The sequence below is a fragment of the Narcine bancroftii genome, chromosome 9, assembly GCF_036971445.1.
Source record: "Narcine bancroftii isolate sNarBan1 chromosome 9, sNarBan1.hap1, whole genome shotgun sequence".
NCBI classification, from domain to species: domain Eukaryota; kingdom Metazoa; phylum Chordata; class Chondrichthyes; order Torpediniformes; family Narcinidae; genus Narcine; species Narcine bancroftii.
This window is the reverse complement of record NC_091477.1, coordinates 34,304,496-34,329,831: the sequence shown is the minus strand read 5'-3', so window position 1 is coordinate 34,329,831 and position 25,336 is coordinate 34,304,496. Positions and strand designations below refer to the sequence as shown.

The 25,336-nt window shown below is 38.0% G+C and overlaps 1 protein-coding gene across 2 annotated transcripts in view; it reads left to right on the top strand.

Moving 5' to 3' along the window:
- Window positions 1–20,751, top strand: part of csnk1a1 (casein kinase 1, alpha 1) — a 42,419-nt gene extending 21,668 nt beyond the window's left edge. For both annotated transcript variants that reach the window (XM_069898767.1, XM_069898768.1), the window contains 6 exons: window positions 6,606–6,745; window positions 9,261–9,339; window positions 13,249–13,323; window positions 13,619–13,725; window positions 15,963–16,111; window positions 17,843–20,751. In XM_069898767.1, coding sequence (XP_069754868.1) covers window positions 6,606–6,745; window positions 9,261–9,339; window positions 13,249–13,323; window positions 13,619–13,725; window positions 15,963–16,111; window positions 17,843–17,850 — 558 coding nt within the window. In that variant the 3' untranslated portion in view covers window positions 17,851–20,751. The remainder of the gene's footprint in view (window positions 1–6,605; window positions 6,746–9,260; window positions 9,340–13,248; window positions 13,324–13,618; window positions 13,726–15,962; window positions 16,112–17,842) is intronic.
- The last annotated feature ends 4,585 nt before the right edge of the window (window positions 20,752–25,336 follow it).

Sequence of the window (25,336 nt, the reverse complement as noted above, 5' to 3'; positions counted from 1 at the left end):
AGAACAACTGCTTTACTCAAAATCATGTTCAGTTGTTTGTATCCATCCTTTTAACACTATTCAGTTTCAGTATTGCCAAGTGGCATTTTGTGAAGTTACTTTACATTGTCTAAACACATGACTAATGTGCACTAATTTAATGATATGATGCAGTCCTTGAGGCCCATAATATAGCTTGCTAGATGCTTTTGGCCTGTAATTTCCAAAATTTGGTTCAGTTTACCTGTAAGTGCATTGGAAATTGCTCTGGATTGACAATTACTGAAGTCAGAATTTAATTTTTGATGTTCCGTGCTCTGCTCTCATCTAGCATATGATATCAGTTAAAAATACAATGCTGGAGAAACTCACCAGATCAGTGAACTTTATAGAGCAATGATAGTAATTCAAAACCAACATTTTGGGCTTGAGTCCTTCTTCAGGGTATCTTCATCTTGGCTTGATGACCTGCTGAGTTTCTCCACCATTGTGTTTTTACTTCAACCACAGTGCCTGCAGACTTTCATGTTTTACTTCTATCCATATGATACCTGTATTGTTAAATTTGCTTAAAGGCTTGTGTAGAACTGGACTGATGTGTTGCTACTTTTTAGCCATTCATTCATGCAAATGTACAATTTATTCTGGTGGATGCCTCAGTTATTGTCTCTCAAACTCTAGAATCGTTCCCTCAGACTGGATGGCAGCAAATTATTGGTTTAGAAAGAAGGGCAAGAGAAAGCATGGAACTGGTTAGCTTGATGGTAATAAGGAAGGAGAAGTCCTAGAATTTCATATTTAGGAAATATGATTGGGTGTTTTTTTTTAAGTAGTAGAATTGAAAAGCGTGCTTGACAGATCTTTTAGCTCGGTAGGAGGTTTTGGGTCGTAGAATAAGGGGGATTGGGGGAAATGGTTAATTTGGACCTTCAAAAGCCTTTGATCCAAAAGTCCAATGTGAGGTGGGCAACCAAATTTTGGGCATGTGGAATGGAGAATAATTTGCTGATTAGATTGAAAACTGGTAAATGAAGAGAAAATAGAGTTGTGGAGATCAGTGCCATCTATGGTCCTAAGTTTTATAAATTTGCATTAGCCAAATATGATGTAGAAACAGTGCTGAGTTGCAGTGAGAATTGCAATACTTAAGAAGTTTTTTGGGGATAGAGAGGTTGTAGCTAGAGATGTGGGCAGACTGACTGGGTGTAGACATGGCAACTGGAATAAAATGTCATAGATAATCCTTAGTAATAAATAGAAAATGGTCTTAATGCGGAAACATGGAAAGATGCAGGTAGTCCTCAACTTCCAACCAACATGAGTTGTGTCCACCCACGCATGACCAAATTTTTTTTTTAATCTTTATTAAATGTACTGTACAAGTACATAATTTGTATTAAAAGTACTGCATACAGTGGTCCCTGTTCCCAGACACTACCAAACAAGAGTTGCAACCAATCCTTCTGTCCCCATTATGATTGTAAGTCAGGGACTACCTATATCTACATTGAGAAGTGACTGGTTGACTTATAATCAAATCTCTGATGGTTAACCTGCAAGTTTAGTTTGAAGTTTAGAAAGTCAATGATATGTTAGCCTTTGATAAACCACAGTGTATATATAAGAATAAAAACTTACAATTATAGTGTCCTTTTTCATCAGTTAAGGTTGGATACATTTGGAGTGTAGTTACTGATAGCAAGGCTTGACATAGCAATAAAATTGATCTAGTGAAATTTGGTTGAGCTGTTACAAATTGACTGAGGCATTCTATAAATGTGTTTTTCTTGGGCATCCACCTCAATGGACTTGTAATGCCTCTTCCAAAGGATAGTATTTCTTCTTTCCACTTGGCAGTTCGGAGCTTCAGACCGCTTGGGTTTTTTTTTTAAAAACTGGTAGCAAGCTTGCTGGTTTCAGTTATTTGCACTGCCAATGAACTAAAGATAGCACTGAAAAAAGTCTCCATGTAAAATCAGAAAACAAAGCAAAATTGGTGTGTAGGTATTGCCTAGTACAAGTTGTACAACTGCAGATTGCCAATGTTTGCTTAATTCAGGGAGCTTGTGTTGTACCCAACTTTAGTATAAATTCAGTGAGCATAGTTGTTTCCAAATAAAATTAATGCTGATGTAACAATTTGTTCAATTTATGTGGCATTCAGTCAAGGGAGTTCAACAACCTTTGAAGTGTGACCCATATCTGGATGGCTTTAAGCATAGTTGCCCTGCTCCAAGATCTCTCAGAACTCCAAACTCTTTTGATATCTCACTCCACCTTGACAGACTTTTGGTTATCCACACAAATATCCATAGTTCTGTTTGAAATGTTATCCTGGTAAAACTAACATTGATGGTTGATGTTGCCCTATCAGGAATTCAGTGCTTTGACTATTATTGAAGCTTAGTCAGTTGAGTTTGATAGGTGAGGGAGGCTGTGTTTAGAAAGTGCTCTAAGAAGTAGAGAGGTCATATTGCAACTCTAAAATTCTCTGGTAAGACCGCAGTTGGAGTACAGTAAGTCCCTGACATACAGCCATAATTGGGACCGAGGGATCAGTTGCATCTTGGAAAGGACGAAAGTCAGAATTTTGCCCACGCGCGTGGAGTATTGGTCTTAAAGCAAACTTTTTTAATGAAATCTCTTTTCATTGTAGATTTTTGTTGTATTTGATAAATTATAACAGGGATACAGGACATACAAGAGCCAAAATATGACTACTTGTAGTTGGTGTCCTGGGGGCTATAGGCTGAGTGCGGCCATCTTGATTATCATGCAAATGTATGAGTCTTTGCTGGGCGCAGGCGCGAGAATCAAGTGCCTTGAAGATGTTAAATTTGTGCCCTTGCACATATCGACCGGATGCCAGTGCATGAACCTGCTGCGCGCACGCCGACCAGACACCCAGGAATCAAAATGGCCGTGCCCAGCCTATGGTCCCTGGGACACCAGTTAAGCTCAGTATGCGCATTTTGGCTCTTGCCTTGTATTCCTGTTGTAGTTTGTCAAATACAATATAAACTGCATAATTTTTTTTTTAATTTGTCATGTGTGTAGATAGATGCAAGTTGATTAGGTTGTAGTCAGAGAATACCTGTCTTGTGTTCAATTCTGGTCACCTCCTTATTAGAAAAGATGTGCAATCTAAGGAGAAGATGTAGAGGAGATTTACCAGGATGTTGCCTGGATTGGAAAACCAGTCTTATGAGGCAAGGTTAGTAGAAGTGGAACTTTTCTCTTTGGAGACTAGAAGGATGGAAGGAATCTTGGAGGTCTACAATATTGAGAGGCATAGATGGGGTGGACAGCTGGCACCTGTTTCCCAGGACAGGAATCGCAAACACCAGAGGACATGTGTACAAAGTTAAGGAAGGAAAGATACTGAGGGTGTTTTCTTTCAAAGAATTCTGGATGCCTGGAATTCCTTGCTGGGGTGATGCTGGAGGCTGAAACATTGGGGACATTTAAAGGACTCTTAGACAGGAGCATGGATGAAAGAAAGAGGGTTACAGGGTGGGGAGGGTTTATTCCTTTTTTTTAGGAAGGAAGATATGGGTCAGCACAACATTGAGAACTAAAGGGCCTGCACTGCTGTAGTTTTATGTGCTTTACAAATGTGAAATTGCAATTTTATACATGGTTAAAGTAATGAGTCATTACTTTTAGGCTCTGTTGTAATTTTTTTATTTTAAATTTAGACATATAGCACAGTAACAGGCCATTTCAGCCCCCATACCCCCCAATTTGCACCCAATTAACCTACACCCCGGTATGTTTCAAATGGTGGGAGGAAGCCAGAGTCCCAAGGAAAACCCACGTAGACACAGGGAGAACATACAAATTTCTTACATCAACATTGGATTCGAATCCTGGTCTCGATCGCTGGAGCTGTAAAGGCATTTCACTAACTGCTATGCCAAGTATGCCACCCAAAAAAAATTGTTACTTTTTGAGTGCTTTGATCATTGGAGATAATCCAGCCTTTAGAAAGGCGATTGCTACTGTGTGGAATGATTTGTTCATCACAAGGTTCCACATGTAGTTGTATGGTGACTAAATAAGCCTTTTATTTTTAGAGCTGTTTATCTGAGGAATAAATGTCAAGAAGGCTTTTTAGATCTTCCATGAAATAGTTCTGAGATTATTACATTTGTATGAAATGGAAGACAATGTCTCAGCATTACATTTCAAGCAGGCATCCCCTGGGTTCTTTAAAGACCTGCATTGCATTCTACCTTTGGCCTCCATGAGTGTCCTCTAGCTGAACTACAAACTAAAGGATGATAGAAATTTGGAAAAAAATTGTAAAGGTACTATTTGTTTAATTGCTAATATTGCTTGATGCTGGAACCACATCCACTCTTGAGTAATAGTGCAACCTAATTTTATTGCTTGCTCTATCGGTTAGCACAATATTATCTATTACAGTGTCCACAAACTGGGTTTGAATCCTGCACTATCTATAAAGATCTGTACATTGTCCCCATGTCTATGTGGGTTCTCTCCCGGAGCTCCTGTTTACTTTCACCGCTCAAAACCTCGAGGCTATGGGTTAATTGGAGTATGGGCTATGGGCAGTTGGAGCTGGTGAGCTGGAAGGACATGTTACCATGCTATATGTCAAAAAAAAGTTCTCCCCACCCCCACCCAGTGCAAAGTTATGTTTCACTAAAAACGCACCATGTTCCTGAATATGTAATAATGATTGGTTGATATTAGCCCTTGAGCAAGCTATGTAATTCGTAAATGAGAAACTGTACTTCATGCCAGAATAATTCCTATATTTGGAATGGACACAGGAGGGCATTGCTGTTTCTAATTAGTCAATCAGATATCTTGTTATTTACTAAAGCTCAGTCCTGTCTCTGAAGCATTAAAATATAACAATCTTTAGCTGTATAGATAGGAATTTATTCTTTGGACAAATTTAATTCAGGTTGTGATCCCTTTATTTCTTTCGGCCTGGCAGCTTCATTAGTTAGAGAGTAAAGTTCATACTTGGGCTGACACAAAGTAAATTCTTTTTCCCCAATAATGCAATATTTTAACAGAAACCATTCCTTTCATCTTGTATCAAATATATTCTTGTTTTATATGCATGGAGCGATTCAAGCTTTATTGGTGAATATCATTCAAAACCTATAATCTATAACCATTTAGGTATTCATTTTTTTAAATCTGTTGGTGAAACTCCAGGATTTTGTAAGTGATTCTGTCTACTTGAGGAGTCCGGGTTGGTCAAATTCTGTAGTGCAAATTATTGGATGATTGAAGTAATTGACCTAAAGTGACAGTTTTGTCAAGAAATTGTTATTGCGTTCTTTCTGAACATTGTCTAAATTGTATGTTTATGGTTATCAAGTTGAGATCTATATAGTCATAGAACACAATCTTTCTCCTGGTTTTTATTGCCTTGTGCTACTCCAAGTGATATGCTTTCATATTTGATCAAGAGATAGAGGATGTGACCTTGGGTGTCTGCGTAACATTTAGAAATGTGGCAGTAAGCAGAGTGACCTGGGCTGCCTGTTGAAACTGTTTGACAAGGAGAAGATTTTTTAAAAAAATTTACATATGCTAGAAGCTAATTCTGGCCATTGAAACCTGTTCCATCCAATTAACCTACAACCCCATATCTTTTGGAGGGTGGGAGAAAACAGAACCAATGGGGGGGGGACGGGGACGGGGGACGGACCCCCGCACAGGTACTGGAGAGAGTGTACAAACTCCTTACAGCGCCTGGGTCACTGGCACTGTAATAGCATTGCGCTGACCATGCTGCACCTACTCAATTTACTCAAGAAACTTCTTAAATGTTGACTGAGTGTCGGTACAAAATGTAAATGTGCTTTGTAATTTTGTATTACATTCGCAGTGACAGCAAGCTAAATTTGAAATTGGAGATTCCAGTAGTTTATCTTGTTAATATAACAGTAATATTGTGGACTTAAAAGTTTAAACAGTGTTTGAAGAATTATGTGGTTGTCAACAGCAAAGTGCCAGAATTTTATTTGTAATCTTCCCATGATCCCCTTAAAAATGGCTTCAGACACAAAATCACTCAACTCTGGGTCAGATTTCTAACCTTTTATATTCCTCATTCCCTCAATCTCCTTGTTAATTTGTATTAATAATCTTTATATTTTGGTTCGTGGCACCAGAGACTCTCGTTCAATCCAGACCGTGAATGACATCTGTCTACATCATACATCATAGATGGATGAGTTCACTGGTTAATTGGCCACCAAACTATCCCTTCTGCGTGCTTGAGTGCAGGAATCTTTGGGTTGATAAGAATGTTGAGAAAAATTTTAATAATTGGCTTTAATGTAATATCAGTTTAAATGAGTGATTTGTGCAAACATAATGAGCCAACGCACCTGTTTTCATATTCTCTTGGATAGGGGAGGTATGGGTGAAGAACAACACAATCAAAAGATTGATGTGGTTGGTTGCATGAAGAGCAAGTATCATCAAATTTGTTTTTGTCTTTTTGTAACATTTTCTATTTTGTGTGCCTGCATCTGTCAAATTCCAATATTTTGTAATATAACTTTATAAATTAGGAATAGCTTGATTAGCTGTACTATTGCAGGTTTTCACTTGATTTTATCTTCATATTACAGCTGTTTTTGATTGACTTTGGTTTGGCCAAAAAATACCGTGACAACCGCACAAGGCAACACATACCATACAGAGAAGACAAAAACCTTACAGGGACAGCCCGCTATGCCAGCATTAATGCACATCTAGGTATTGAACAGAGGTAAATGTTTGTTTAGTGCTTGAAAGGTCTTGAATTCCATTCATTTTTCATGTTTTTAAATCCAAATGACTTGTGCAGCTCATTTATTTTCTTCAATATTTTCCATCTAAAAAGGAAAAGTTAATTTGAATAGTTGTTTTTTAACTTTTGCTTCATCATTCCTTCAAATCCACCTCACTTTTCAGATAATTCATTTGCTGCATCAACTTCGAGGTAGTTTTTCACTTGTTAAAATTAATGCGGTAAAGTGTTCCAAGATTTCAGTACCTTGAATGAGATGAGGGTTGGCATTGAAAGAAAGTAAGCCTATTATTTGCTTCTATGGTGAAATTTTGATAACACATTGAGTCGTATTGAGGATGGAAAAATACAGTAATTATTACACCATTTATTTTCTCGTTGAGTGGGCTCAAATAATCACAAGGCAAAACGTACTTTCCTAGAAAATGCAAACGCAAGAGTGAGGTTAATGGGTATATATTTCCTCTAAAACCAAATGATAGAGTGGAATAAAAAGGGGTGCATTTCCAGTTTCTAATTGATATTTGTCATTCACAATATGCATTTTTAATGTTAATGTATTTCACTCTCTGGTGTTGCTCCTCTACATGACCTTGTAAGATGGAATGTTTTTTTTTTATATATTCAACATTTCCTTGACTGAAATTCTGGTCAATTTGAAATGAATGCATATGTCAACTGCTCAAATTTTCTGAATCATCCTGGTAGATGTTTGCTGAAAGTTTCTTAACTGTCCATGTTTGCATTGATTTAATTGAGTGTAAAATTTATAAAAAATATAGTACATTCTGATGGGTTACAGCAGCACTGATCATGTTAGTGGAGTATTTTCTGGAGTCCCATACAGTTCTGGAGTAAAGTTCAATCATTGCAGTTTTGGATACATTTGTGTTGCTGGAGGATTTCAGTGCAAGTCTGAAGATTGCTTACTGCAATAATGTATCCCATTAGAATTGGGAACAGTTATAGGCCATCTGTCCTGTTGAACTTGTTCTGCTGTCCAATAAAATCAAAGCAAATTTGGCCATGGATTAATTTCTACCCGTGTTGCCCCTTACTCCTAATAGTCAAGAATAGGACTATCTGTGTCTTGAATGCTTTTAATGAGGCAGTCTGCTGCTTCATTGGGCAGAGGATACCATGATTCAGTGATTTGTTACTGTAAGGTGTCTCTTCCCAACCCCACCTTCTAAAATCCAACAAATCATGCAGGTAAACATCTTCTGCGCCACTTCTAAAGCCAGTATATCCTTTCTCAATTGCTGCTCTTAAATTCCCCCAACAAGTATTACAAGCATTTCCCTTCGTGATTACCTGCAAACTAACTTTTTTAAAGATTATAAGGTATGATCTCATTGATGTATACAAATTCTGAATGCTCAACGTTATAGATACTGGGAGGATGTTTTATCAGGTAGAGGGGCCTAGAATGAGAGGTGGTAGGCTCAAAGTAAGGAGCAGGTCGGAAATGATTTTTTTCCCCACTCGTATTATTTTTTTTAACCCTGGAAGGCTTTAGAGGTTCATTCATTAATTCCATTCAGCTCAACTAGATTTTCTAATATTAAAGGAAGGATTTGATATTTTAGGATCATATTATGGTAGACTTCCTCTTTGGCTTGGCTTCGTGGACGAAGATTTATGGAGGGGGTAAAAAGTCCACGTCAGCTGCAGGCTCGTTTGTGGCTGACAAGTCCGATGCGGGACAGGCAGACACGATTGCAGCGGTTGCAGGGGAAAATTGGTGGGTTGGGTGTTGGGTTTTTCCTCCTTTGCCTTTTGTCAGTGAGGTAGGCTCTGCGGTCTTCTTCAAAGGAGGTTGCTGCCCGCCAAACTGTGAGGCGCCAAGATGCACGGTTTGAGGCGATATCAGCCCACTGGCGGTGGTCAATGTGGCAGGCACCAAGAGATTTCTTTAGGCAGTCCTTGTACCTTTTCTTTGGTGCACCTCTGTCATGGTGGCCAGTGGAGAGCTCGCCATATAACACGATCTTGGGAAGGCGATGGTCCTCCATTCTGGAGACGTGACCCATCCAGCGCAGCTGGATCTTCAGCAGCGTGGACTCGATGCTGTCGACCTCTGCCATCTCGAGTACTTCGACGTTAGGGATGTAAGCGCTCCAATGGATGTTGAGGATGGAGCGGAGACCACGCTGGTGGAAGCGTTCTAGGAGCCGTAGGTGGTGCCGGTAGAGGACCCATGATTCGGAGCCGAACAGGAGTGTGGGTATGACAACGGCTCTGTATACGCTTATCTTTGTGAGGTTTTTCAGTTGGTTGTTTTTCCAGACTCTTTTGTGTAGTCTTCCAAAGGCGCTATTTGCCTTGGCGAGTCTGTTGTCTATCTCATATTATGGTAGACTAGCCATGATCTCATTAAATGGCAAAGCCAACTCCGAGCCAAATAACCCACTCATCCTTGTGCAAATTATAATTCTATTTGTTTTTTTTTCATCTTGAAGATATTTAATTTTGCTTTTTGTCTCTCCACAAGTCGTCGTGATGACATGGAATCATTAGGCTATGTACTGATGTACTTCAACAGGACAAGCCTTCCTTGGCAAGGACTGAAGGTAAGTTGAGTGAAGACCTTTTGAAGTAATTCAGTAGCAACATGGGTCTGTCATGATGTTGTATCAGTTGAATGTGTATCTGTTGATTTGGGGTTATATTTAGCAATCAGTTTTTCAGTCTATAGATGGGGAATTTGTTTTTTTTTGTGTGTCACTTGGATAGTGAATTTTTAAATTAACTTTGTCCAAGAATTAGCAGAACTGTGCTGGAGTGTCTTGTACTTAAATACTTGAAGTATCTTGTCCTGTTGTGGCAGAAATGAACACAAATCTGTGTACTAAATTAGATTTACTTTATTTTACTAAGGTGCTTCAACTGTTTTGCTTTCATGGAAGTTTAAGGAAATTTAAATGTGGTCTACCACTTCACTACGTCGAGTTAAAATTACGCATGGTTCGAGGCATAGTTTGTATAAAATCACTTGTGCATTAATCATAACCCCATATGAGCATTAATTATACTATTTTCTCAGACACTGTATATTTAAACATATCAAGGAAAAGGTATGCAATTTAAAATTGGGGAAACAATGTTAGTCCTTTGAAAATTCATTTCACAAATTTTGTATATGTTCAGACCTGCTTCTTGCTCCATTTCTGTCCCTTAATGGGAGTTGTTTAGGACCAGCCAATTAGAATCCAGGACCAGCATCCCATCCTCCAGTAGAAGAGAAAAGACAGGGTAGAGGACCTTGGATGACAAGAGGTTGATTTTTTTTAAACATAAAGGAAACATTTTTTAAAATAAAAAAGGAAGCTAATATCTAATGGGACCCCTTGAGGAATATAAAGTTTATATTGGGCTAAGAGCCCAAACAGGGAATTAGGAAGGCCAAAAGAGGCCGTGAAATGTCCTTGAAGAGTAGGATTAAAGAGAATCCTAAGGTGTTTCATACCTAGATTAGAATCAAGAGGATTACTTGGGAGAGAATAGTCTCATTTAAGAATAAAGGAGGGAATTTAATCAAGATAAATACTATGCAAAGTACTAATTTCATACCTCCTCCATTTTCTCTCTTTCCACAGAGAACATCATGTAGGATGGTGAGAGCAGTAAGGTGTGGAGAATTCTAGCATTTTAGGGAAGTTTGAGATCAAGAAAGATGTGGTGGTGTGTTTTATCAATAGCATTCAGTTGGATTTTCCTTGGCATGATGGAATACATCCCCAGTTACTGAGAGAGAGAAAGGCAATTGCTGGCTTTGACAAAGATGGGATTCTGACTAGTAAAAAGCAAGGTTCCAGAGGATGAGGAAATTGTCAATGTTTTCTTTATTCAAGAAGAGAAATAAGGAAATTGTAGACTAGTGAGGCTCATGATAGTGATGGAGGAGATGCTTGGGTAGTATTTTCACACATTTGGGAAGGCATCGTCAGGTTGGGGAGAACAGGGTTTTGTTCAGGGCAGGTCAGGATCTACAAATTTGAGTTTTTTTGAGGAGCTGACTAAGGTGATTGTTGAATGTATGGCAGTCGACCAAGAATTATTGGAGGAACTCGTACAGCATCCATGGGTAGAAATGGTCAACATTTCTAGTCTAAATCTTTTGTCAAGACTAAGATGAGGGTAAAATTGCACGTATAAAGGGCCTTATCGAGGGTATAAACTACTTGCTCCTCACCACAGACTCTGGTGGTGCTGCTGTTCTAATGCTCCTAGACTTCAGCACAGCATTCAACATCATCAATCATGCTATTCTGATGGTCTCCAGCAGGATGTTGGCGTCAAAGTTGTGGCTCTGAGCTGGTTCAAATCTTGCCTCATTGACAGGGCTTTTACTGTCAACATGGGCAACTATACCATCTGCCTCAGTCACCCGCTCCTGCATGGATCTTCAAGGATCCATCCTTGGCCTCATTTCTTTCACTGTACATTTTCCCCCTTGCCATATAATTGCAGAACCTGCTGACGATACCCAGCTCTACCTCATTATAAAACCGGATGACCAGTCAAAAATCACCAACCTCACTAACTGGAAGACACAAAATGCTGGATGGCCTGCAACTTCCTCTAACTTAATGAGACAAAATCTGTGATCATCTTGTTCGGCTCCGGCTCTCTCCCTTTCTCTTCTTTCCCCCCCCCCCCAATTTAATTAAAAAATTATGACTCCCTAGGTAATCTATCCACTCTTATTAAACCCCATGTTAAATCCCTTGGGGTGCTATTTGACCCTGCCTTAAAATTTGACAAACAGGTCAATGCCATGGTGAAGGACTGCTTTTTCCATCTTTGCACCATTGTTAAAATAAATTTGTAGCTCTCACTGAAGGACCTCAAGGGTTATTCACACCCTTATCCTCTCACTTCTGGGCTATGCTAACTCTCTATATGCTGGGATAGCCAGTCCTCCCTAACCCACCTCCAATTGGTTCAGAATGCTGCAACTGACATGCCAAGAAGGGGGACCATATCATCTCAATTCTGACCTCCCTCCAGTAACTGCTGGTGCAGTTCAGAATTGACTTCAAGCTGCTGCTATTTACAAACAAGCCCCTCAATGACCTTGCCTGTCACCCTCCAATCTGCTTTCGCCCTTCTCTGCTCCCAGGGAGCTCAGGTCAGCTACTGCAGGGCACCAGGCTGTTTCACACACTAAGCACACACAAAGGGGAGACCGGACCTTTGTGGTTGTAGCCCCCAAACTGTGGAACAACATTTCCCTAACCATCAAACTAGTCCCCTCCCTCACCTGCTTTAAATACATGTTAAAAATGTGTCTGAAACCCTTTGTACATTCCTAACCTCCGACAGCATTGCAGTATTCACTGCAATTGAGGTTATTTATAACATCTCAATCCATTGTCTGTAAATAGTTGTACTAGTTTCGATTGATTGCCTTAGTTTGCATAGCACTTTGGTCAATGCAAGTTGGAAAAAAAAATGTGCTGTATAAAGTTGAACTTGGAAATCAGCTTCGGTAGGTGTAGCAAAGATGATGGGTATGAGAGGTGAAGAGTATTATAAACAATATGGGGTGGGAGAAGAAAATTTAGAGAAAATAATTGAGTACAAGAGTAGGTAAAGAAAGATTGAAGTGGTGGAATCAGTGTGGTGATGAATGTTATTTTCATGGAATTTAGTGAGGCTTTTGACAAAACCCCTCATGTAAGTGAATCCAAAAGGTAAAGATGGTTGGGATCCAGGATGAATTGTTTGTTTGGAATTGGAATTAGCTTGCCCATAGAAGACCTGTTGGTAGTTGGAAGGGTGCTATTCTGGCTGGAAGTCCATGACCAGTGCTGTATATAAATGACTTGTTGAAAAGGTAGGTGGTTGAGTAGGTTATAAGCTTGCAAGTAGCAGAAAAATTGGTAGAGTTGTGCATAGTGTATTAAATAATACAGCAGGATATAGGTCATTTACAGGCATGGGAAGAAAAATAGCAGATGAAGTTTAATTATCAAAGTGAAGTGCTGCACTTTGCAAGGTCAAATGTAAAGGGAAAGTCTTGATGATAAAACTCAAAAACATTGGAACTGGAACCTCATATCCTTCTGCACTTCAGAGCTCCTTGAAAGTGACCAATCAAGTAGGTTGGGTGGTAAAGAAGGCATACACCATGTGTGCTTTCATTGGTCAGATGAGTACAAGGAAGTAATGTTGCAGCTATATAAAACTGGTTACGCTATACTTGGAAAATTGTGAACAATTCTGGTCACCATAAAGCAGAAAGGATCCTGGAGGGCGTGCATTGTCAGGCTTATGGTAGAACCAAATATGATTGGCTTCTTGGTAGGTGCCTGAATGTGAAAGCTTTATGGGATCTGTTCATGTGCAAGCAGTTGAGTTTGAGTTTAATATGGGAATCTTGTTCAGTGCACACATGGGTCAAAAAACCAGTTCCTGTGTTGCACAGGATCGCACAATCTATGTACATATTGAACTAGACTGAAATGTTTTCACAGGCAGCAACAAAAAAACAAAAATATGAAAAGATTAGTGAGAAGAAGATGTCCACACCAGTTGAGGTTTTGTGTAAGGTATGTTTTCATAATATTTTCACGTTTGTTCTTGACATTTTAAAAGATAACTGCATGTATGTGCCTTTTCGATCTTTATTTTGGTGTTTCAATCTGCAGTTTTTTTAAGTTAATGGAGGTGAACATTTACAAGAATTTGCAAATATTTAGCCTGGTGCACCTAGGTGATTTCCTAATGTATTAACCATGGAACATGTTGCAAATAAGATTGACTGCAGTCTGTTTTACAAAAGATTTTTTTCTAGGCTTCATTTTCAGTAAAGATGTACATTTGACTTTTCTTCTTTCATATCAGGGATTCCCTGCTGAATTTGCAATGTACTTGAACTACTGTCGTGGATTGCGTTTTGAAGAAGCACCAGATTACATGTACCTCCGACAGTTATTCCGCATTCTCTTCAGGTGACTTGTGAAACCATTTACTTTGGATATGTCCAATCAATAAGATTTAACTCTTGATCCCAAAAAATTGCTTGTAAAGCTTTATTTTTGAATAGAACATCAGTGGAAGACTGAGTTGTAGTGCTTGTTCCAACTTTCATTAAGATTGTGGTTGATCTTTAACCTTAAATCCACTTTCTGCTTTGATCCCATATTCCAAAGTTCCCCTACTATCTAAAAATCTGTCATTCTTTGCCGTGAATATACTCAGCAGCTCTGACTCCACAGCTCTCATTGGTAAAGAATTTGAACGGTTCATTGCCTCTAGGTGAAGAAACTTCCATCTCTTGTGACGGTTGATCCTTCATTTTAAGATTGACCTTAGCAACAAGACATCCTGTTGAAAGGAGATGACTATTTTCCATCTACCTTGTATGATTTGATAGGATTCTTGTCTGAAGATCAAGCAGATATTTGTATTCTGCTCTTCATTAGAGCTGCATCTAATATTAACACATCCTCTTAGTCCCATGTGGCCATTTGCACCTGTAGCTTAATTTTCACTAATGTGATTGCATATTACATAATTTCAGTCTATCGTATGCATTATTAAATCTGTTTCTAAACAATGTTTTATTTTGGTGGTATTATCATCTCATTCTTCAGTATCCCTTTCAGCTATAGTGCCCCTTTTCACTTCCAAATGTGTTTCCATACTGGTAAACCTGAAAACTCATTCATTGCCATCTTTGATCTCTACCATCCAAGTGCTGGTCCCACTGTTCCAATCATCTGAAGACTTGCATAATATTTATTCACTCGTATGGAAACTTCCAAGTTTCATTGTTCATTGAGCTACAGCACTGGAATATTCCAGAGATTTGTGAGAAGTCAATTTTTGAGCTACTCTATAAATTCCTTCTGAACTTCTACATTCGACCTCTCTACAACTCTTCTTCCTGTGTAATCTTGTGGTCAGGGAGATCAGGGTGGAAATTATAACACCTACCTAGATCCCAATTTAAGGTATTGTGTGCCGTTCTGGTTGCCAAATTATAGAACTTGCAGAGGATAAAAATGGGATCAATGTATGATTGGTGTAGGACTTGCATCATAAGGTGAAATTATCAAAGGTCAGGGTCTACCTGTACAGGTAGTTTTCTGAGCTGGTCCTGCCGGAAGGTCAACCCAACATCCCAGCTCCTCCTGGCGGGGGTGGAGACTTCAGCCTCCCTGCTCCTGCTGGGAGCCCGAGATGTGCAAGGTAACTGGGCAACAGCAGTGTAACTTCACAACCTACATTGTGATTTGGAACGCATGCACAGATTGCCATTGCGCTCTCCTTCAATCTTTCCCTCCCTAGTGACAGCAATCTACACGTTTTTTTTTAAAAAACAGCATTGGGACTGACAAAACACTTTTGGGAAGTGATCTGTGTGTGCTGATTAGACAGAAGCATTTCCTTCAGAGAAGGAAAAGCAGCCACATTGATACAGATGGACTCAGACTTCCCTTTATTAAAGCAGATTCTTATTGAAACTTTGTATGTCTTGTATCCATTCAAAATAAATATTGTTAATAAAGTCATAATAAAGTTTTAGCAATTCAAAATGTCACTGCCAGTGGGAAGAAGCTGTTCCTCAACCTGGTGGATCAGGCTGTAATACTTCTGCATCTCTTTTCTGACGAGAGTAGCTGCAAGATGCTGTGTGGGGGATGGTATTCTTCCTTGCAAATTTTGTGAGCTCTCTTTAAATAATGATCCAGTAAATCACACTGATGGGGGTGGGGAGGGAGACCTTCATGATCCTCTCTAGTGCATTTATGGTCCTGTAGATTGGCCTCAGAAGATGCTTGACAGCATCTGTACCACAGTGATGTAGCTGGCCAGGATGCGCTCAAAGGAGTTCTCATAAAAAGTTAACAGAGTGGTGACTGCTAGGCTTGCCTGCCTCAGCCTTCTGAAGAAGTGCAGTGGCTGTGGTGCCTTCCTGACCATTGAGATGGTGTGTGGTATCAAGACCAAGATAAAAGTAAAATCACATTTCCAAAGCGGGAGAAAGCAGCTGGGTAAGGGGCCTGGAGGTGATGTAAGGGTGAAAATAGGCAAGGCAGGAGTAATTTCAGGTGGTGCTAAGTGAGTCAAATTGATTGATTTTTTAGCTAAATCTGTAATTATACCCAAAATATCAAAATGACTGAAATATTATGTTTAATCTCGTGGGATTTAACATAATTTTTGTTTTTATTTTATATAGAACCTTAAATCATCAGTATGACTACACTTTTGACTGGACAATGTTGAAACAAAAGGCAGCACAGCAGGCAGCTTCTTCTAGTGGGCAAGGGCAACAGGCCCAAACACCCACAGGCAAGCAAACTGAAAAATCCAAGAGCAACATGAAAGGTCAGTCACGTGTAATAGAAAATTATAGTTGTATGGTGGATTGGAAAGACTTGCATACTTCACACTATTAAATCAATCAAATACGGTACAAAATGGTCAGGACCTGGCCTATGTCAGGTAAAGTTTTTTCGGAGAACTGGTCATTTTAAACAAAAACAGCCCAGTGGCAACAGCAAATCAATTGTAACAGTCTTTAAATAAAGCAAACATTAAGGGAAGGCTTTTTAAGAATTAAAATGTTTAAATTTCACCAAAAAAAAATGCTGGTCGCCACCAATCACTGATACCTCCCCACCAAGGTTCCCACTGCTGCCGACAGCCCGAGGTTCCCAGTAAGTTCGGCTCCAAAAAGATTTTGGATAAATTAGGCTTTGGACAATCCAATTTCTGATAATCGCAGTTGTACTGCAGTTGAATGTGGTTTCAACCACTTGTGTCATTGAATTGTTCTGTTTTTATTAATTTGGGTGTTGTCCTCCATTGTTTCATCAGAACACATTTTATTAAATTTGTGTATTTAATATCAGGTCTTTGGAAGAACAGTTAAAACTGTTCAGTTGTGAATTAGGAAAAAAATGGTGCAAAAAACCTTGTTACTTTGAAATTATTAATCCTACTCTTTGTTGCACTAATTTGAAAGATACCAGTCCCACAGATCTGTATGCAAAGCAACAAATGGATTTTTAAAAAAATCAATATTTAGCTTGAATTTGTTCATAACCTTATTCTTGTCTTCAATTTGAATGTATTCTGATAGGATCATCTGTATTTAAAGAGGATGTAGATAAATTCTTGTAAGTTAGTGGGGGGGGGGGTGGGATTGAAGGTTATGGATAACTGAAACAAAAAAAGATAAGGCCAAGTGTTGATCAGCAATGATAATGAATAGCAGGACAGGATCTTGAGCTAGCTGATCTGTCTACTCGTGCATAGTCCTACTTGTTTTGAATGCACTAAAGTGCACAGTTATTTCACAGAGAATTGCATGTTTAAGATTTCTTTATTGGCAGTAAAAGTGCACAAAATGTATTGACTTTTATTTGCTGTAAAGTCGCCTATAAAGGTGCAAATAGCCCAGTGCTGCCATCAATAAAGGGAGAATCAAAATAGTTCCTTCAAGACAGTTGTCCAGGGATTTGCCTCCTATCCTCTGGTAACTCCTTCAGCCACACAGCCTCATGACTGTTCAATCAGACAGGTATCTGGTTCCCACTGGCTAGTCTCCAACAGCCTGGTGCGAGTCAAGTCCCTCATTGGTCTCCTGCTGTGGTCACCTTCCCTGTGGAGTTCTCTCCCGGGCTTTCCTTCTCTGCTGCCATGTACCAGACAGCAAAATCTTCCAGCTCATGCAACCTCGTAGTCTGGGCTGCCAAGCATGTACATTGGGCAAGGACCTCTGTGGGTTTGCCGCTTTTTAAAAAAAACTGCCATTTAAGTTATGTACAGGGCCATTGGCATAACGATTGAGTAGTAGGACTCTGCAAAATAAAAACACTGGAAGATGCGTCTCCATTCCCCGCTCTCCCAGTTCTGGGGTGGCGCTGCCATTACTGCAGCTGCAGCAGTGCTTTGAGCTTGTATGGAGTGTTCTTTAAAGAAAAGGTTTCCTCGTGATTGGCTTTGTATGAATTTACTTATGACTGCAGATATGTTTTTAGCATTCTAAAGATGTGGGGAGAAGTTATAATTAAATGTGTACATCACTTGATGGCTCCTTTTTTTTTCTAACAGGTTTCTGAACTCGAGGTTGAAACACAGGAGCAAAGCAGCATGTGAGAACAGGTTGCCTTTTGTCACTCCCCTTCTATTTTTTGTTTCACATGGCGTTCAGTTGACAACCATTAAACTGATGAATTAAACTCTACTGGATACAGCTGACTCTGGGAAGAGAGTATTAAAAACTGTACCTGCAACTGTAGCAGCCTTTAATCAGACTAATTCCTGGAAAAGCGCAATTCATCTTTCAAAATAGAGCAACAGAAGCAGCCTTGCTGGTGTACAGTTTTCTTTATTCAATAAATGGGATGTAAGATCGTGGTTGACACAATGGAAAGAAAATTAACATTGAATTTGCCAATTTTTCCTTTGTTTCTGCACTGTTTGGAAGTTAAACAATGTTTCCGTAAGTGGCACATGGAAGTTGTTCAGTAAGCAGTCCCTGAATTTCGCCCCAAACTACTTGAAAGACTACATTCATCTATCTTTTCCCTTGTAATGTTTTCCAAATCTCTTGTTACCTAAGCGAAAAATGTTAAATATCTTGAAGCTGGGATTTCTTTATCAAATCACCTATAGCCAGTAGTCAATCAATAGCAACCAAAGAATCCATGTTTCCTGTTGGAAGGACTCTGCCTGCTGTCTTGTGCTAGAGTGGTATCTTTTATGAAGAAATTACAAAATTAGTGATTATTAGATAAATCTAGAATTCTGGATTAAATATGTTGTACTTGGTTAAAAGATAAGCTTAGTCATTGCGAGCTTAGCTGACAACTTAAAACTGAACTTGCTGCTTCGATAGAATTGTACACATCTGACCTGAGGTTTACCGTGTTTTTGAAAGTTAACTTTTTTATTTGCATATTAATTGAATAAGAATATAGTTATAAAATAATTCCTCTGCTTAATATCCCAAACTTTCCACCCAAAAACTCATTTTTTCAAAAAAACTGTAAACTTTCAGGAGCCAATTCATTTAAAAAATATTGTATTTCTTCACAGATAGCTTTAGATTTGTAGACAGATGTACCTTTTTTAAATACAGTGGGTATTTTGTATTTGCAGGGGCATTGGCTTTGTTCTTCCTGAAGTGAATTAATTGATTAAAAAGAATGTGGAGCCTCTGCAGCTACTGAGCAAATGCCATTGTATATCTGACGGTGGCGGAAGCTTTCTGAAGTTTCTTTAGAAATTTAAAGTGTGTTGGAGGGTTTTACTTTTGATCTTGGTTTAAAAAAAAATTAATGAAAAATCACATTTTTCAGTCGAGGTGTGCAGTGCAGTAATGGCAATTGTTGCCATTCTGGCCCAGCTGAAATCTTTTATTGCTCAAAATACTTTAACAGTGTAATTTATTCCTTTTTAGCATGTAAGAATAAATTTAAAAAAAAAAGTTTGTTGATCACCTGACCAGTCTTAATTTTTGGAAATTTATCATGCAAGATATTTAAGAAGGTTATATGTATATGGTTTGTATTTCCAGACAAAAAAAGAAGCTTGATAATCCAGATTCTTCAAGTTGAATTTTGATGGTTTCTACCAATAAAATAGCATTATTTGACAGACCTCCTTCAAAATAAAATTATTTTTGGAGAAGGCTATTTGGAAGAAAGGTCATTGCCTTTCACCTTCTGATTTTTAGTTCTGTTATCAGGAGCCCTCTGAGTGATCACTGTTCCAGCATAATCTCCATGTCACTGCTTGCAAATTGATGGAGGCAATATGACTTCAGAATTGATGGATATTTCAAAAGTGGCATACTTTCAATGCAATTCTGTCTGGTTTAAATTATTCGATCATTAAAACATATGAAAGCAATTGAATAATTTTTCTGGTGAAATAAAGAACAAGATCCTTTTGAGGATGTGCTAATCTAAACTTCGCCATTGATTAAGTTGGCCCTCGTTTTTGTTTGTAGATGTGTATCCAGAACAATTGCAAAGTGCATTCTTCGATTGGGAGTTTTTGCCTATTCTTAATCTTGACCAAAGCTTCTGCTAAATTCACTTTTTAATAGATACTAGGGTGTAATGTAAAATTTAAGTACCAGCGATTAGCTTGCTATGTTTACCTAGCTAGAGCTGGACACTGCATACAAAAAGTTAATTTTTGACCCTTAAATTTGATTACAGGTTGGTTCCTGTGATCAGAAATGTATGCCTTTTGCTGGAACCATTAATTATTTTGCCCTTCAAAGCAGAGAAAGTTGAATGATATTGTGAGATGTATTTTATACTGGTAATAATGCTGCTTTTTTTTTTCTTTGCTCCTTAAACTTCCCAAATTTCTCTAAACAAAAGCTGTGAAAGGTAAAGGAGACCTGCATCTTTGGTCATACAGAGTTAGGCATGTAAGAGCTCATTTCCTGATATTTGATTCCATTAATAACAATGTCAGGAAGTTAATTCGATCAGTGGCTGGAATACTAGCATGCAAGTAGCTAGTGACCTGGGATGTATGTATATCTCTCCCATGAGTGTGAAGACGTGTTGCTTTAATAAAATATATAATTTTGTTAATTGAATATTCAAACAAAAAGCATAGTCCTATGCAAAATAACAGCTGCAAAAAGATGTCATGATCTCTTTTGACAATGCAATGAATTGTTAAAAGTATTGATTATATAATAATACTGGCAAATAGCATTTTTTTTTACCATAGTCCCTGAAGGACTGAGCGACTGCTTTCTTAATCCGTTTTCTTTGTCTTCTCTAGTTCTTATTTTTATCATTGTTCTCCAGAATGTGAGAGTTCAATTATATGGGTTTTATATCAAATATCTGTATATATGGCGATATTGTGACATCCAGAGATGGGGCAGTAATGTTTGCCAATCAGCATGCAATTTTTGAAGTGTGATACAGCTGTATTACTTCTGTTCCATCAATTTGAAAGTTCTGAAATAAAATACAAATTGTTTTGAATTAGTGTGAAAGGATTCCAAATAATAACCTGTACACGTTGTCACATTTGATGAATATTACCTCATGATAATGAGGGTCTAGAAGTGTCCAATTTTTGACAAAACTCAATAAGCCAGACCCTGAAATTCTAAGAGCAACAGATACAAACCGAAAATGTGATCATAGACGATAATTGATAATTTTAAGTGCTGTTTGCCACATGTCTCCATCATTGGGTAAAAACACCCTAAAGTTTTAATATGTTGAAACTGTAGCCAGACTTTGGATTTTGAATGGATCCCTATTGCCGCTTTGATTTTTACCTTAGATTCGTGTGGGTAGAGGAATCTGAAGTTGCATTAATGAATCTTTTTGGATGCCTCTGTAATATTGTGCATTGTTAATGTAATGTAACAGTTGTAAATTTAATATCTAATCCTATTGAAATGTTAGTTTTTACTCTTAAGTAGAAACCTGTGGATGTTTATAACTTTCCCTTGTATCTTAAGGTGATCTATTGATGAAAATCAAAAATTCCAAAGTAAGATGAGTGTAATTACCCAATCAACACAGTAAATTTTCCCCATGAACCATTACCTGGTCTGTTCATGGCTGCCAGGAGAAAATAAATGTGGCATTAAATTCTGAGGAAGAGGCTTGTATTGTTATGAAACATCAGTACTCTGAGAATATCAGAATTATCAGGGTTGGACCACTTTAGAATTAGCCAAAGTTGACTCTTCAAATCAATTGATTCATGAAAAAAATTGCTTGACTAATCCACTGAAGTACTTTGAGTGTGTGACTCAGTCTATAATTGAGTAGGTAACTAGCAGATGTTATGTGTTTGGATTTTCAACAGGTTCCAACTTATGAAGTTGGTCATGGTTATAATAAAAGCACATGGAAGTGAAGGATAATGTACTGACATGGATTGAGAATGAGTTGGTGGGCACAAAGCAGAGCTGAATTAAAAATCTGAGGTTAGCAAGTTCGAACTGTTGAGGTACTGCTCCTAGAATCTAATCTTTTGATTTGGCCAAGAAGAATGTCATATTTTCACATTTTCTGATATTAAATGAGATGTGGATTGTGTGAGAAGTAGAATGTGTGTTTATATAAAAAGTTTCCAGGGAAAATAGACCAGTTAAATGGGCAAGGGCATTGCAAATGCATTAAGGTGCGAGATTGTAATATTGCCCACTTTTTTTTGAACAAAGTAACTATTTAAATGTTAAGTGATTTATAAAAAAAAAAAAAAAATATCCAAAGGGATCAAGGTTGCTTTGTGCAAAAGTCAATGAGCGCTAACATGCTAACCTAGCAAGTAATTAAGAAAGTAAATGGTATTTTGGGTTTTCTTGCAAGACCATTTCAGTTCTATACCTTTGAACTCTAGCAAATGGAGTGCAGCAAAGATTCATTAAATTTGTTCCTGGGATGATGGATTAAGCTGATATTTGAGTAAATTCTGTTCTGGAGTTTAGAAGAATGGGAGATCTCGTTGAAGTTTACAGAATTCCCACCGCCCTATATAGGCTGGATACAAGAAAGATTTGTTTTCTCTCTGAGGAGCCTAGTGCCAGAGGGTCACCAGTTCTCCAAATTTGGAGTCTGAGAAATTTCATGTAGAGTGCCCAAACTTGGATTCTCTACCCTGAAGCTACAGAGGTTTAGACATTGAGCTCATTCAAAGCTGAGATCAAATTACTTTAGTGTTTGCCCTTTGATTTGATGCTTTGAAATGCTGAAGAATTTAAATGGGTATATGCCTTTCATGTAATTTGAATGGTAAAATGTGTTGAAATGACACAAACAGATGAACGTTTTGTTAGAGAATTTAAAATTGGCTCAAAAACTATTCTAGACCATAACTATATAGTGCATAGGACTTCATGCTTGTTTTGCCTTACTTGAGAACTCAAGCTGTTATTTCATTGATCTTCAAATGTCTTGACATTTCCCTTAAAGGATATAGATATTTGCATCAACAAGTCGTATCTCAAATTGCATAGTCAATTAATTTTTTTTTTGTATGGCTGTACACATTAGGTGGAAGCATGCAAACAAAGTTCCTGGAATTTACAATGCAACTTAACAGGAATTTCTAATCATAAAGGATAACTGAAGTATGGTCCAACTACTTTTCTCCTCGTTTTTTCAATTTATTTTTGCACTAAGTTTTTGGTTAATTGTTTAAATTAACCTGCATATTAATTCCTTTGAATATTTGCATTTCTATGCATAATGGGTATTAAAGAATTAAAAACAATTGAATGGCATACCTGAGAATAAAGCCAAACTGTTTTGGAGGATGGGTGGGACTGGTTTCAGCATTAACTATTGGTGTACGTAACATCATTTTATGCAATTTCTGAAAATGACACAAAAGAAACCTGACTGAATATATAAAGGGTTTAGCATTCACAAGAATACCATCTGTTAAAAGAATGCAATCTGAAACAAAAATTAGTGTTTTCTGTAAAGATGTCATAAAAGTACATTTTAACATTAATTTCAGTAACTATTTTGATTATTGTCTCGAGGATAACATGCTCCGAGGAAAAATAGCTTGCAGTATGATTTTAATACAATCCCTCCAAGATTGAAAGCAATATTTCAACTGCATTTTCATATAAAGCTAATCAAATATCTGATTTTTTTGTGGAAATATTGGTTGAGCAAAGATCTTCATCTGATTTAGATTCTGACTTGAATTGCAGAGTGAATATAATTTAAAAACTCCATTATGATACAATTTTTTTTCTGATTAGATTAAAAATAACTGAGTAATTGCAGTGCATTATTAATTGCAGTGGAAGTTACTGAAATTGTATCTGGATGCATTCTATTTCCTTCTAACGTGTGTAAGTCTCCTACTGTGCAAGTTAATGTCTGGGGGACGTGCAGAGAGACCCACTTTCCATACACCTCTGAAGGACAATTTACAATAGCCAATTAATCCGACAACCAGTATGTTTCAAACTATTTTGGTACAATTTGAATGGACTGCACAATCTCTGAGGATGTGTGGGTTTTCCCTACTCCAGTTTCTCCTCTGCAAAACCCACAAAGCAAGCACAATCAGAATTGAACCCAAGTCATTGCATGTGAGTGTTCCATAATGGAGATATTTTGCTGAAACCAGGGCAATTGCAAAAGTATTTAAAGATCAATTGAGGGTTTCCCTAAAATTATTAAAAGAAATTTCTTTCATATCAGTAGTGACGATTTGTGTTTTTTTTTTTTGTGCCTCCCTATTTCTCCATCAGGTTTTATTTATTTTTTAAACCACTAACCAGCACATTGCACAAATGGGATTGTCAGTCACCTCTGTTTAGTTCAAAGCTAAGTGCCATATTATTACAAAAATGATGTGTCTAGTTTTGAAATATAGATCATATAACCACTTACAGCACAGAACAGGCCAGTTCGGCCCTACTTGTCCATGCCGTAGCAAATCTCCACCCTCCTAGTCCCACTGACCAGCACCTGGTCCATACCCCTCCTATCCATGTAACAATCCAGTCTTTCCTTAAATGTAACCAATGATCCCGCCTCGACCATGTCTGCCGGAAGCTCATTCCACATCCCCACCACCCTCTGTGTAAAGAAATTTCCCCTCGTGTTCCCCTTATAATTTCCCCCCTTCAATCTTAAACGATGTCCTCTAGTTTGAATCTCCCCCTTTCTTAAATGAAAAAGCCTATCCACATTTACTCTGTCTGTCCCTTTTAAAATCTTAAACACCTCTATCAAGTCCCCTCTCAATCTTCTACGCTCCAGAGAAAAAAGCCCCAGTCTGCACAACCTTTCCCTGTAACTCGTTGTTTATTACTTTGTAAACACTTAAAAGAAAAACTAGCAGCTCCAGCATATACAAAAAAAAAGACTGAGAATTTATTATTTAGAAGGACATAAAGGTTGATTGATTCCCGCTTCAATTACATTTAGCTTCGGAGAGACAGTTTTACCCGAACAATTGAATCAAATTGACTAAAGTATTCATTTTAACTAAGATGGGTGTTTCATTGAATAAATATTTTTTTGTCTTGGTTTCTCATGGACAACTACAGTGCTTTTAGAAACCCATTACTTCTTATCTTTGTCAATGAGCATTTTTTTAAAAACTAAATCCTGTCCAAATCATCATTTGCACCTATATTGTTTTTTTTTAGTGCCTTATTGGGCAACCTTGGTAAATTTGGCATGCTTGTATTTGAATATTTCTGGTTAAGTGGTGGTACCGGTTCAAGCTGTTGTAAAAGCACCTTGTACTTGTGTCCTTTTCTGAAAAAGTAGTGTTTTACTGCAGAGAATCCTCTCTCTGTCAATCTGATTCACTCTTCCCTCCCCACCCATCCATTCATTGCCTTAGGAAGCATTGCTGCATTCACAGTACATGTAAACTTGTCCATCCAGGGCCATAATCAGGCCTTCCAGATGAGGTGGAGCTTCACATGCAGCTCATTCAACCTTGTCTAATGCATTCACTGCACTCAATATGGCCTCCTGTCTCGGTGAGACTAAATGCAAATTGGCCTATTGCTTCACCCAATACACATGTTCTGTAGACACGAGCTAGAACTTGGTTGCTAGTCATATT